Source organism: Arxiozyma heterogenica, assembly GCF_036370985.1.
Source record: "Arxiozyma heterogenica strain weizmannii chromosome Unknown scaffold_5, whole genome shotgun sequence".
NCBI lineage: Eukaryota > Fungi > Ascomycota > Saccharomycetes > Saccharomycetales > Saccharomycetaceae > Arxiozyma > Arxiozyma heterogenica.
Genome location: NW_027042658.1, coordinates 1,248,798 through 1,263,968, shown reverse-complemented (window position 1 = coordinate 1,263,968; position 15,171 = coordinate 1,248,798). Strand labels below are relative to the sequence as shown.

General features: G+C 30.3%; 4 protein-coding genes across 4 annotated transcripts; 1 reads left to right on the top strand and 3 right to left on the bottom strand.

The window, feature by feature from the left end:
* Positions 1 to 260: 260 nt before the first annotated feature.
* GLN1 (glutamate--ammonia ligase) lies at positions 261 to 1,379 on the bottom strand (the record flags this gene model as incomplete). Its single annotated transcript, XM_064860850.1, has 1 exon — positions 261 to 1,379. The coding sequence occupies one exon, from the start codon at positions 1,377 to 1,379 to the stop codon at positions 261 to 263; it is 1,119 nt and encodes a 372-aa protein (XP_064717867.1).
* Positions 1,380 to 4,317: 2,938 nt separating this feature from the next.
* Positions 4,318 to 5,961, bottom strand: ARP7 (Arp7p; the record flags this gene model as incomplete). Its single annotated transcript, XM_064860849.1, has 1 exon — positions 4,318 to 5,961. One exon carries the CDS (start codon positions 5,959 to 5,961, stop codon positions 4,318 to 4,320), a length of 1,644 nt encoding a protein of 547 aa, XP_064717866.1.
* A 3,217-nt stretch (positions 5,962 to 9,178) lies between these two features.
* HTS1 (histidine--tRNA ligase) lies at positions 9,179 to 10,843 on the top strand (the record flags this gene model as incomplete). The annotated part of the gene is made up of 1 exon (XM_064860848.1): positions 9,179 to 10,843. The coding sequence occupies one exon, from the start codon at positions 9,179 to 9,181 to the stop codon at positions 10,841 to 10,843; it is 1,665 nt and encodes a 554-aa protein (XP_064717865.1).
* A 258-nt stretch (positions 10,844 to 11,101) lies between these two features.
* SRO7 (Rab GTPase-binding protein SRO7) lies at positions 11,102 to 14,134 on the bottom strand (the record flags this gene model as incomplete). Its single annotated transcript, XM_064860847.1, has 1 exon — positions 11,102 to 14,134. One exon carries the CDS (start codon positions 14,132 to 14,134, stop codon positions 11,102 to 11,104), a length of 3,033 nt encoding a protein of 1,010 aa, XP_064717864.1.
* Between the last annotated feature and the right edge of the window lie 1,037 nt (positions 14,135 to 15,171).

Genomic DNA, 15,171 nt, shown 5'->3' with positions numbered 1-15,171 from the left:
AAATAAATAAATAAATATGATAGAATCGCAATACTCTCGCAGTTATGCTAAGGCACAGTCATTAAAGAAGAAATTTAGGAATTAAGTTTATCATCATTACAAAATAGAATTAAAGATATAAAAATAACAACAAAAAAAACAAATCTCAGTTTTCTCGATGTTAAGATCTATAGTGTTTATCATTGGATTGTCATTCTGTATTCGTTATTTTTTCTTGGTTTTCACATCAAAAAAATAGGAAAAAAGGAATGTTTATAACTTCAGGAGAATTCTCTTTCAAATTCCTTGCACATGTCAGCATTTTCAATAGCGCCACAAATAGTTTCACACATGATACCAGTAACCAAATATGGATCGATGTTAGAAGCTGGTCTACGATCTTCGAAGTAACCGTAACCTTCCTTGGCAACAGATCTTGGAATTCTTATAGAGGCACCTCTGTTAGCAACACCGGCTGAAAAAGTAGACATAGAAGCGGTCTCGTGTCTACCAGTTAATCTTTGATCGTTATCAGCACCATATAACTTGATATGTTCGTCATGTCTCTTTGATAGTTTTTCGATAGCTTCTTCAATATACTTCATACCACCTGGCAATCTCATGTTCTTAGTAGAGACATTGGTATGGCAACCAGCACCATTCCAGTCACCCTTTAATGGTTTTGGATGGAAAGAAATCTTAACACCAAATTCTTCAGCAGTCCTGTGTAAGAAGTATCTTGCCATCCATAATTGATCACCCATGTCAATACCGGTACATGGACCAACTTGAAACTCCCATTGAGATGGCATAACTTCCGCATTAATACCAGAGATGTTAATACCAGCATATAGACAGGCTCTGTAGTGAGCTTCAATAACATCACGAGCGTAAACCTTACCAGCACCAACACCACAGTAGTAAGGACCTTGTGGAGCTGGGAAACCACCCTTTGGCCAACCATAGACGTTGTCATAGGAGTCGAAAAGAGTGTATTCTTGTTCTAAACCAAACCAGATTTCTTCGTCCTTGTGAGCCTTGAATAACTTAGCAGCTTCATGCCTGTGGTTGAACTTGTTTGGAGTACCGTCGTTGTTGAAACATTCGGCAAGGACGACGATATTGTCACCTCTTCTAAATGGGTCTGGGTAGAAAGCAACAGGTTTTAAGTAAACATCAGAGTCATGACCCGGGGCTTGGTTAGTGGAGGAACCATCAAAGTTCCATTCTGGTAATTGATCAACAGAAGTGATCTTCTTTCTCAAAGTTCTACCTTTAGAACGTAAGTTACCAGTACCATCGATCCAAACATATTCGGCGATGATAGCACCTCGTTGGTCTAAATCTAAATATTTTTGTAAAATAATAGTCTTTTCAATATGAGTGTTTTCTTCAGACATTGCTACTGTGTATGTGTTAGAAAAAAGAAAAAAAGATTGATTAAAAAACAAAAAGGAGGAAAGAGAGAGTAAATGCTAATAATCTATAAAAGCAAAAGTTTAATGAGGAATAAACTTAACGTTTTCTTCTTGGGGGACTTCCGTTTGGGGTAGAAAAGGATAGCAGGAAAAAGAAAGAAATGCCTCTAAGCTAACATCAAAGTCACAGACTCAACTACCTTTATATATATGACTTTAGAAATGATTCTTTAAATTCTAAGAATTAGAAAGTGCAATAACAGCATAGACAATATCAATTCCCAATTTATTTTCTTTCTTTTTTCCTTTTTTCTTTTCTTTTTACTAAAAATAAAAATAAGAAAAACAAAAAAAATAAAAAAGAGTCTCGATAACACTATTATTATTGTTATTGTTATTATTGTTATTATTATTATTAGAAAACTGTAGTGAAAGGAAAATTTCCAGATGAATCATCCATCCATTCATCCATCATCATTATCACGAAGTTGGAAAAACGGCGGTCTTCTGGAAAAAGAAAACAAAAAGTAGGGACAAAAAATTAAAAGGTAGAAAATGCACGCATGTATAATACCGGCCCCAAAAAAGATCGGGCGAAACATAATTATTTTACATTTTTCCAATATACACTGTTGCTTGGAGTTAGGGTTAGCAAAAGACGTTCACGTGTCTTTTGCATATATATTTTTTTCTTGAAGTTTATTTTTATTGAATATTTAGCAAGTGTGTGAGAATAAGGAAACTTTGCAACAGTAGCAAGGTGTAAACCTCACATTGATACCAACGACTTGTGTGTACTTAAAAAATAGAGTTAGTAGTAACTTCGGTGCAATCTTATCTTTGTAAATTTCATAGTGTTTATATGATTACTTACCAACTTTATTGTTTTGTTGGAACGAACCTGATTAGGGTTTAAGCAAAAAAAATAGATGGAGGTTAAATTACAGTAGGGCTCGAATAAAATTTTAAAAGATGTTTCTCTAAAGGTACATTTTTTACAAGCCTTTTTTGTGTGAAAAACTTTAAGGGAAGACTGCCAATGATGATCAAATTTTTCGACTCTACATTATTTTATTATTATGTATTGATAAGGAAACAAGTGGCTTTTCCGATTATCCCACAAATAAATTAATATTATTTTTAACTCTCCCTCATCCTTTTTTTCTTTTACATTTACCTTCAACACAATGCTATTTTCATCGCTCTGTCGTTTTTTTTTCTTTTTCCTTTTTTTCCTTAGACAAACAAAATTTGCAAAAGGGAAATTTTGGCCTTATCTAATAGATAAGAAAATTCTTGCCATTATTCACATCGTTATCAAAAATGTAAACATAAACAAACGGACAATTATGGTGACTCTGTTATTGATATTGTTATTATGTTTGTTTTACTGTTTTTTTTTTTTTTTTTTTTCCAGTGGTACGGGCTAATTACACCCATACACCGTTTAATTGCAGATGTAGTTACTTTTTAGTTTTTTTTTGTTTTTGTTTTTTTTTTTTGCTTTGCTTTTTTCCTGTCTTTTAAAAGAAAAAGGACAAGCAATGCTTGAACAATCGTACCTTCATCATAATCGGTCTTTAATTCACGGTGTGGTTTCCTTTTCGAGTAAAACAACAAACAGCAAGGCCCTCTACATCATTTCTGAGGCATAACTATTGTATTTCCTCTGCTTTTGGTGTTGTTTTCTTGTTTCCTCATGTCACACTATTATTTTTACTCTCATTATTATTGAAATCGTCATTATTTTACCATCAAGTCCTTTTCCATGATATTTAGAAGGAAGATTATTGAGTTGGAAAAAAGAAAAAATCACTCAAATCAAAAATTTAATACAAAAAAATATTCAATTAGCAAAAAGTGGGAAAGCAGAAAGAGACAGATTTTAATAACATTGTAAAATAAAATGTTATCACTTTATCAACATATTTGAGGGTGTGGAGACTTGTGCATCGTTGTTATTATGATCACTACTATTATTATTCTAATATTACTGGAATATGTGTTAAGGTAATATAATTTTACAAGTTTGATGGTACCACCTCTTCATTTTGCTTGTTTCCCCCCTTTTGATAAGAATTTGTTCGTGTTTATACATTACGACTCGTGGAGTACAAAATTGATCCTTTCTCCCACTTATTTTACTGTATTTCGCTTGCTTTTCAATATGTATCAAAACAGTTAAGATTTCACAAAAGAACTATCAAATAGCTCAACGGGGTAACATTCCCCATGAGGTATGGCAAAACTTATGAATTTGTAGTAAATGGTTTAAAGACAAATATAAAAGGAAGTAAAAAAACGTCTTGCCAATAAATAATGGAATACGGCTTCTGCATTAAATTATTTACATATTTGAAGGTACTGTATAAAAAGGAAAAACAACCCGACAACCGTGTAACTTCTTTGTATTTTGCACATTACGAGAAAAATATTTTAGATTGAAATCTGAAAAAAGAAAAAAAAAATCAAAATAAAGAAGATTGTATTTTTATATACATAACTGTACATAAACATACATTAATGGATGTTTTGTTGGTCAGACGTTGTTGCCACCGCCTGTAATTCTCTAAATATGAGATTCTATTAGTTTAGTTGTATCTAACTTTCGTAAATGTTTCAATCTATTCTTTTAAAATGCCGAGGTAATCACTGACATACTATATATTAACATGTGAATTCTATTTAGCTTATCTTTTTCCCCTCCCTATTTGACATCTTTGTATGTTGTAGTACTGTTTTTTTATTGATATTATAATTTTCTGCAGATAGGAGGAAATAGTCCTTAATAAACACATATTGGGATTGTCCCATATAGTATGGTATTATTGTTAATACTTTTACTTCTCTTTCTATATATTGTTGTTTTTTCTTATAACTATAATACCAGAATAGTACTATCAAAATAATAGAAAAAAAATTATGTTTGAACAGATTCTTCATTAGTGTTTAAAGAGTTTTGGGCGGATATCCATTCTTCTTGTGAATACCATCTACCTAATTCCCAGGTTGGTAAATTTGCCATGGTACAACAACTAATCCACCCTTGTAACTGTCTGTCCATCGTATATTGATTAGCAAAAGTAATTAATTTATATTGTGGGAATCTAATTGATAATTCCTGAATTATACGTTGTTCCATACCATTAATTAATGAGGTTGACCCTGTTATGATAACATTGGTTAATAGAGATGAATAAATATGTTCTGGAGTGGTAGTTACAGAATTTCCGTTATTGCCCATTTGGATTGAAGATGGGAATCCATCAAGGAAATTGATATTGTTGTCAAACCTATTTAATCCACTATTTCTGTTACTGTTAGTGCCATCAGATGTTGGCTTAGGAGGTATGATTAATGATGACCCAATAGTCCTTATCATAGTGTTGTTAGGATTTGCACTAGTATTTTTGTGACTATTACTACTAATCTCACCACTTTTATCAGTATTGGTATTATCACCATCAATATTATTATTTGTACTATTACATATGGTTGCAGCAGTCTTCTTGACACACTTACTAACAATTTCACTCAATCCATCATCTTGTGGAAATGTCTCAGAAAATAAATTAGGCTTAAAAAGGTACTCACTAATACTTAATATATCTTTTTGAGTCAATTTCAAAGTCTTATTAAGTGGTTTATACAAGTAATTTTTATTTTGTGTTAATGGATTATTTGTCATATTGATTATATTACTATTGAATGCTGGCACAGTACCTGTAACAATTCCTGTCCCACCAAGTTGTTTCATTTGTTCTTGTTGCTTTAAATACATTTGTTCTTGTTCTCTATAATATCTCTCTAAGTCCTGTAAATCTTTATCACATACTTGTAACATTGTCATTTTAAAATCTTGGATACAAGTATTTGATTCCCACCAAATCTCGATTGGAGTCTTCTCTTTGGGTTCTAAATTTGTGTTTATATTTTCATTAGAATTCTTAACTTTTTGATCTAGGAATTTACTAATAACATAATCCAAAAATGCTCCACCATATTTATTTTTAGTGACACCATTCTTAACTACAATCCCATCAATAACAGGTGTTATTTTACATCCATTAAAACCGATATCAATAACTAATGCATTTTTCTTGCCCATGGATAATGTGGTAGCTAAGGGTTCTAACAAAAACTGTATTATTGGAACATCAAATTTTTCAAATGCTAATTCCATATACTTTTCCATTAAAATTCTTAATTGGGTAGTTTTTGATATCATAGGAATAGAAATTACCATTGGATATTCTTTTGGATCACATTGCAATTTTTGTTTAAATATATAATCCCATTGTTTTTCTAAAGCAGTCCAATTATATGGTATCTCATTTTCATTTACCAAGGTAAACACCTCATAATCATCTTTAGATGCAGTACTGTTTCTAGATGAGGAAAGTTGTAACATTTCATACTTATCAAAAATGTACTCATTTAAATTGTTTTTATTTTGCATATAGGTTGATGGTAAAATACAGGTTGGAAGTTCCCTATCGCTGAAACCTACAATTGTAGAATGAGAACCAATAGATATTACTATACATTTCTTTTCAGAGGGCATCTTTTTTTTTGTTTTTATTCTTATTTATTATTATCACTATGATATAATATATCACCCTATTGAAGGTTCTTAATAATTTTGTTTTTTAATTCTTAACGTAAATATCTTTTGATATGCCTAAAACCTTTGATAAAATAAACCAAGTGAGTAATAGTATCTTTTTTTGTGTGGAAAGTCCTGTTCTTTTTTAATCTAATTGTACTTTTTACAATATCTGTTCTTTTTGTTTCTTGGTTTGTTTTTTTAAATTTCTTCGAAAATTTTCAATTTTATTTTTTTGAGGAACCCGAAGATTGTAGCTACTTCTTTCTTTCAACAAACCTCTATATAAAAAAATATACTTATACAAATCAATATCATGCTTATAGTAACCTAAATATAGTAAATATAATATTAGTTATTAATTCAGAAACACAGTGAATAATGATTACAAAATAATGTATATAATTGTTGAAATAGATAAAAAGATGCTTGCATTTTAGTTATTTTTTAGACGTATTTTATAAAATTTGGTAAATTTTATAGTGCTTGAAAAAAAAAAATTAATATAGTTTCTCTGTCTTTATCAAACAATATTCTGTTTGTTCAGGAATGAAAACAATTTGACGTTTCGTAGGCGTTTTTCCGAATAATTAAAACGTTCTGTAACTTTCTGAGATTATAGTTGAGGACGTAATTAAAAATAGTGTTGAATAGAACCTCAACAAATGGTCTGTTCAAAATAATATGTTCAAAAAAAGCAAGAATAATGTCGGTTAAAGTAGATTGTAGAGATAGTAATATCATTTCAGTTTCGGTATATAATTATAGCAATATGGTTGAACAATCTTGTGGTTCAGATTATTGTGTGTAGATAGGGAATAGAAAAGCTATTTGCTAAAATATAATTCCTTTTTATATTTGTATATTGCATATATATATACTTAATATTTATGATTACTTAAAAGCAAGATTTCCTTTGGACTTATATAAGAATATACCAAAGATTTAAAATCTATCACTTGTTCATTAGCAGCACTGGATTAGGTATTTAAATCTAATATAGTTTCTTTCTCTTGTAACTTTCTTAAAATTCCTAAATAAAACGTATATCACAATACATTGTTGATTGTTTCCTCCCTCTCATTGCAATTATATGGTTTATCTTTCAGTTTGATCTAAAATTGACACATTTATTCTGAAAGTTTTCCTTAAAAGTAACAATAAAACAAAGAATCTTGTATAAAAATACAATATCAAAAATATGCATTCGAGCCTAAAGAAAAAGTAAAACTCAATTAGTTTTCTATTATCCAATACGAATCTTTAAAAAAAAAAATCATTACCGACTTTTTGAGTTGTTTTTTTTTTTGCTTGTTTTGTTCATTATTTTAGAAAAGCAATTTTCTGTATAAAAAGGTTTCTATCAGATGTAGTAACATTAATATTTTTGGTTTTCAGTATATATGTTGGTATATGTTCGTATATAATTCATTGTTTATGCTCAATAACTAGGATGATAAAACTCTGTAGAAATGGAAAAAATATATATATCCTTAAATAAAACAGGACTAGTGTAACAAGCAACACTAGGGTGTTTTTTTTTATTAACTTTCTTTCATTCTCTATGATTGAGGTCTGTATTATTCATATTCATATTTCTTAGATATATTAATTTAAATGTAAATAATGATTTTTTTTTTGTTTAAAGTAATAGAGTATTACACTATAAAGAACGCAAGTACAAGTAAAAATAAAATGCAAGTCGATTAGTCCCTGGAATAATAAAAAAATGTTGGACTATTATAATTAATAAATATATAAAAATAAGATCATTAGAAGAAAAATAAAGCACTAAAACCTATTGAAATACTGTCTTTTAAGAACAAGCTAAAATTTATAAAAGCTTTTTTTTAAAAAACCCAGAAACATTGTTATATACAGTTATCTTCTGATCTAATATTATTCTTTTTTCTGATTAATATTCTAGCTCCTTATTTTTGTTTTTAGTTGCTTAGAATATTAATCAATTTTTTTTTTTAGTATCTTCACTGACAAATGTCAACAAGAACTTTTAACATCTTTAACAAAATATAAAAAAAAACAATAAAAGTAGTTTGGTTGAAAATTCTGATAAACTTTATTTTTATTTACTAATTACATATAGAAATGTTATCAAACCAATTTATACATTCCTTATATTTATCTTCTTCTAGCTCTCATAGTGAAAGTTGTTCATTCTACATTAGGAATTAGTTAAGGCTAATATTTCAGTACTAATTGTATAATTTTAGCAAAAGTATTAAAAAGGGAGTACATATATATATATATATATCCGATATCATCCTCGTTATCAGTTCACTAACGTATACATTTTAAATAAGATGTGTTGAAATAAAATGTTCTGTAATGAAATAGATAGAACAATAAGATTTTAGCAGACACTAAACGATAAATTGTTGAGTAATAATTGTTGAGAGGTCACCAAAGGTTGTTGAGTTTGTTTATTAAATATCTTACTGTTCGTAGAGGAAAATGGCTAAATGTTAACATATATAAAGTCAAGGATTTCATCATGCATTATTTTTATCTTATTTGCAATCTTTGTATATTACTATTTCTATGTTGTATATAGAGAAAAACAAAAGTGAGGAACTTTATTATAATTTTGTATACTAAATCTGCTTAATATAATATTGAGAATGTTTACTATATATCCAATGAATAAAGGTGCTCATTCTCAACAAGATGACTTATTAAAGTTATCAAGCTCTCTATTTCTGTATACCTGTTTTGATTGTTTCGTTTGTTGTGATCTTTATATGATTTTACGCTTTTCTTATTTTTTTTTTATTTTTTTTTATTTTTAGTCATCTCAATTGTTTTTTTCTTGTGTTTCTTTTTTCTTTTCCTGCTGGCGGAATTGATGAAAAATTCCTCGAGACAACATTTTTTTCATCTTATATTTTTGTTTTTTATCTTGAAATATGGATGAGGCCATCTACCAAAAAATATGTCAGTTTCGAAAATAATATCAGTTGATAGCAGAATATTAAAAATCTTTGAAAACATTTCATTTTTGTTAATATTGCTATTCATTTTTTTACATAGTGCTTGTTATTAATTCTACCTTCACGATTCTAATCCCTTCTTATACACATTTTTTCAATTAAAGTCTCTCTCTATACCTGTATATTAATATTCTATTTTACTCTTTTTTTCTTTTACTCTTTTATAGATGCTCTCTAGAGCATTACTGTCACCTATCCCAACAAGATTTCTCCGAAGAACTATCAAATATTTCACAATGTCTTCAGAACAATCCCAAAAGATTACTAATCCTGAAATCTTGTCTACCTCTGTTAAAGATTCCAAGAAGAATGGTGACAAAAAACAAGATAAGAAATCTAAATTACAAGTCTCTCTAAAGACCCCAAAGGGCACTAAAGATTGGGCTGACTCCGATATGGTTATTAGAGAGGCCATCTTCTCTACACTTTCTAGTTTATTCAAACGCCATGGTGCCGTCACAATCGACACCCCAGTTTTTGAATTGCGTGAAATTTTAGCTGGAAAATATGGTGAAGATTCTAAATTAATTTACAATTTAGAAGATCAAGGTGGTGAATTATCCTCTTTACGTTACGATTTGACCGTTCCATTTGCAAGATATGTTGCAATGAATAATATTCAAAATATTAAAAGATACCATATTGCCAAAGTCTACAGAAGAGATCAACCTGCTATGACTAAAGGTAGAATGAGGGAATTTTATCAGTGTGATATTGATTTTGCCGGTTCTTATGAATCCATGGTCCCAGACGCTGAAATCCTATCTATCCTTGTTGAAGGTTTAACTTCTTTAGGTATAAAAGATTTCAAAGTCAAACTAAATCACAGAAAGATTCTTGACGGTATCTTCCAAATCTCTGGTGTCGCTAAAGAAGATGTCAGAAAGATTTCTTCCGCCGTTGATAAGTTAGATAAATTACCATGGGATGCAGTTAAAAAGGAAATCACCGTCGAAAAGGGGCAATCTGAAGAAACTGCAAATAAAATTGGTGAATATGTTAAATTGAATGGGACTCTACAAGAAGTTTATGATTTGTTGTCTAAGGATGAAGCTATTATAAATAATGAAATGGCAAAACAAGGATTGGATGACATCAAAACTTTAATGAACTATGTTGAGTCTTTTGATATCAATAAGTATATCTCCTTCGACTTATCCCTAGCTAGAGGTTTAGATTACTACACCGGTTTGATTTATGAAGCTATTACTGAAGCCTCTGCCCCACCTGAAAATGCTCAAGAATTGAAAAAGAAGGCTAAATCCTCTGATGATGCTTCTGAATACGTTGGTGTCGGTTCTATTGCCGCTGGTGGTCGTTACGACAATTTAGTTAACATGTTTGCTCAAGCCTCTGGTAAAAAGGCTGCTCAAATCCCATGTGTGGGTGTCTCCTTCGGTGTTGAAAGATTATTCTCCTTGATTAAACAAAGAACTCACCTAACTGAAAAAATCAAACCTATTGCAACACAAGTCATTGTCATGGCCTTCGGTGGTGGTAAGGATTGGACTGGTTTCTTACCTGAAAGAATGAAAGTTGCCAAACAATTATGGAACGCAGGTATTGAAGCTGAATATGTCTATAAATCAAAAGTTAACCCAAGAAAACAATTTGAGGCTGCTGAAAAATGTGGTGCTTCATTAGCCGTTATCTTAGGTAAAGAAGAGTATGCTGAAGGTAAATTACGTATCAAGAGATTGGGTCCTGAATTTGCTGATGATGATGGTGAATTGGTAGACAGTGAAAACATTGTTGACGCTGTTAAGGTTAAATTAACTGAAGTCCATAAGGATGGTATTGATGACGTTGCCCGTTTATTAAAAGATTTATAAATTTTAAATGAAACCCAATCATATTTTATAATAGAGTTTTAATCATATATTTGTGTTATTATATAATAAATCTAGTAAAAAAGTATGACCAATTTTATTGATTATCGACACTAAATGAAAAAAAAATACATAGTGCCATATTTTTAACTAAACTTATTCTACTGTGAAAAAAAAAACAAAAAAATAATATAATATTTACAATAAATGCAGTTAAAATTTATTTCTCTATAATTACATGTTATATATTTATATTCAAAGCTAAAATGCTGTCTTAAAGACATTTCTACGGGTATTTTTTATGCCAGTATTGAATTTGTCTTCTACTGGTGTTAAAACACCATCAAGTTTTTCTTCAAATTTATGCCCCACTTTCTTTGAGGCAGTTCTAAATAAACTTTTACTTCTTGGAATTTGCACTGGCATTGTAGTTGTTTTAACATCCTGAACCATATGATTACCCAGCTTATAATTTGCTTCCTCAAACTTCTTAAGCAATCTTGGATTATAGTAATCATGATATAGATCAGTGGAAAAAACCTTATTAAGCTCATTCAATGTCACATGATGAGTACCTCTCATCCATTGTAAAGAATTTACCTGAGGACGACTAAAATGCTCATGGTTGGGATTGTATAACACCATATTATCCATACCAATTTTTGAAGAATCCCCTCCATTACTAAAAAAAGAAAGTAGTACTGAATGATAAGTATCATCTTTAACCAAAATATTACCCTTTTCGGTGATACATCCACTCAAAACCTGGGAAATATATCCAGGTAAAGCCAGCTTAGATACTTGTGAAAAATCGGGTAAACTAAATATCCTGATTTCCTTATTCAAGCTAAGGGTTATGAAGAAAGAATTATTCTTTTTTAATGGTATTGGCATATTGGAACAGAGTTGACCCGAAATTATTGAATTGTTAAAGTACTTAGTAAAAAGTCGTTTTCGTTCTTTACCAGGACAAACTATACATACCTCTCGACAACTGATCAATATAATTTTCCCCTTGGTATTACATTTACGCAATTCTATTGTTGATTCGTCCTTGTGTGAATTGAAACTTTCATTAACGAAGATTTGGATATCTTCTATTTTATTATGCACCAACATACTAGTAGTTTTCATAAATGTCACTTTGAGTTCATCTACATCATCTGGTACAATTTTAAAGATCATCATTTGCCCTAAGTCTGTACCACAAATCAACAGAGTGCTCAAATAATCTTCGTCAGCATATGTCATAATAGATATATTGATTGAGGACACATAATTACTTTGTGATAAAAATATATCATTGATGTTTTTATTATAAATAATTGTTTCAGTAATTAGATTTATAACTACCAGGTATCCATCATGATAAGCAGCTACCAGAATATTTAATGAACTTAGATACAATGAGGTGACCGGTCCATGCCTGGTATGGATAGCAAACTGCGGCATAAACCCATATTTTTTTCGTGGCGAAGCTCTCTCTCTCACGTCAACCAGAAATGAATCAACAGCACTTAAGGAAAACCTTCTGAATTTTGTAATCATGTCTTGATCCATCGTTAATTTTTGTCCACTATAATATTGATTTGCCTCAAATCTGTAAAAAACTATATCACCATTTTCTGTAGCTGATGCCATCTCTAAATTTTTAGGCGAAAATGAGATATGTTTAATTGCAGTTTTAATACCAATATTCAATATCCTAGAAGTATTCATTTCGAATAATGTCTTACAATCATATTGGGAAGAATTTGTGTTCCATATTCGAACAATTCCATTTGAATGACCGGTAATTAGTAATGTGTAATCGTTAGTTTGACACTTACTTGAATCAGAACTAGATACTAAGCGACCACCTTCTAGAATTCCCAACGATTGCGTAGTGACACTGCTCAAATTTTGCCAAGTATTTTCATCTATATCCACAGCCTTCACGATGGTGGTCTGCGGCCAAATCCAACTAATACCATAAGGAAATAAAGGACCTTCATTAACAAAGTGAGTCTTAGGATAGGATAATGCCTCAATTTCACCATTTTGCAAAAGTACTAAAATCATCTCAGGGTTATGGTTACCGGCATAGAAGGGGGTTTCTGTAGCAATTGATACGAGTTCCTTTATTGGAAATTGACTTTGTATGGGTAATAGTGTTTGTTGAGTGGTTCTTGAGAAATAGTGACTTATGCTTTCATAAGAAGTCAAGGAATAAAAAGGGGTTCTACCAAAATTGATCATGATAATGCTTTGAATATTTATATCAGGATACGACGAACTATCAGAGATGAACAAAGTTGTGTATTCAGGTTTACTTTGACAGACCCACAAGGCTTTGAGGTTTGGCGACGCATGCTCCTGTGTCGTTGATTGTTGTTGTGGTGATCTTGGGACATTAATATCTTCATCAAATAGAGTTCTTGCTTGAATCAATTTCCCTGTATTAACATCCCAAAACACAAGAGAGTTATCATCATGTATTGTGAGTACAAAGAGTGAGTTTGGATGAAACAGTGATTGGATAACAGAGGGTCCTCTTCTTACTCTTTTTGGGTTAGATGAATTATTACTGCCTGGCACATTTTGTGGGACTTGATAGACAAAAGTCTGTTTTACTGATTGTTCAGTTAGTGAATATAACACGGTAAGTTTCTTATATGATATGAGTACAGTACCTAAATCTTTAGGATTCCATTTAATACAAACAACTTCTGAATTTTCATTAGAATCCTCAAAATTTGCCAATTTTTGCAAATTATTTATCATGTAATTGGAGATCCTATCTTCCACGACATCATAAACCAGTATAGTACCATCTGCCAATCCCAGAAGAACCCATGAAACTACCGGATCAGTTTCAATACAGGTGATTGAGAAGGGTTGTACTCTCATTTTATACAATTCTTTTGATTCCAAAGAAAGAGTGATCAATCTATTTAAACTATCGACCAAAAAAATGAATTTATTCATTACAAAAGCCATATACTTTATTATAGTATTTTTCGTTAGGGTGAAGACAAAATCAATCTGTCTTTGTCCATAAACATGCAATTTACTGTTATCTGTGGCTATTGCCATCAGGCCTTGAACTCCATCATATGCAATTTTGATTGGTTTCCCTGTTAATCCAAAAGTGTCTTTCCCCTTTAAATTAAAAATTTCATCCCAATTGATATTCTTTTTAAAAGATCTTTTATTTGTATGTTCTTCATGATTAACCAATTTTTTTGTTCTATCAGGCAAATTAACAGTAGTGAAAACTTTTGTTATAGGAGAAAACGAGCTTTTGTGAAACATGGTTTCATTTGATTAATACATATCAATAAACGATTAGGTTTCTGAACTCAAGTAAACAAACATATTATTCAGTTTAAAGAGAAGAAGAAAAGAAGAAAAAAAAACAGGGTTGAAGAAAGGCGAAAGAGATAAAACAAAGACAAAAACAAAAACAAAAAAAAAGAAGCTTAGCTTATCCGAATACCAATTTCACATTCCTAGTGAATTTTCTTTTAAAACTATTCCGTGATTTCAAGTTTATCTATCTTTAAGTTATCGAGAACAGATATATCTGCATATTGTTTTATCTATATATATGTGTAGTAAAAATATAGGTGAGTCAGATCTCATGGATTAAGAAAAGGAAATTGTTTAGCTTAGCAAATACTTTTACGTAATTATACTATGTATACACAGCAGTAAAAAAAAAGAGGAAAAAAAAGAGAGAGAGAGAAAAATAAAACTATCCCACGTTAGGGATCTCCCCTCCCTGAAAATGAAATACTTCTACTTTTCTCTCTCTCTCTTTTTCTTTTTTTTTTTTTTTTTTTTTTTTTTTTTTTTTGGCAAATTAAAAAAGAAAACAAAACGGTCAAAGAAAAAAAAACACCCTTGTTTTTTTTATGTCTTCTGTATTGTGCATTTTCTTCTTTTCAATTTGTTGATTTTCTTTGTTTTGTTTACACCCTCCCCTTTTTTAACTCCTTATTTTATTTTATTTTATTTTATTTTTTTTTTATTTTTTCATTCTGGTTTCTGATATTGTCATTGCGTCATTTTCAACATCTTTCTTGATTTTTCAAAAAGACTCCGAAGAGGAGAATAAACACAGAAAAAACAAACATATAAACAAACAAACAAACACTACGATTAAGATTAAGATTAAGATCCATGCAAAGCTAACACTATCATTCCCGTTTTTTCTTTTTTTTTTTTTCTTTTTTTTTTTTTTTGGCTTATTATTCACTAGGAGGAAACCTATCATTATTTGGTAAAAATACACAAAGATCCTTCTAAATATACCAATATAAATAAGTCAAGTGAAATGTAAATGATAT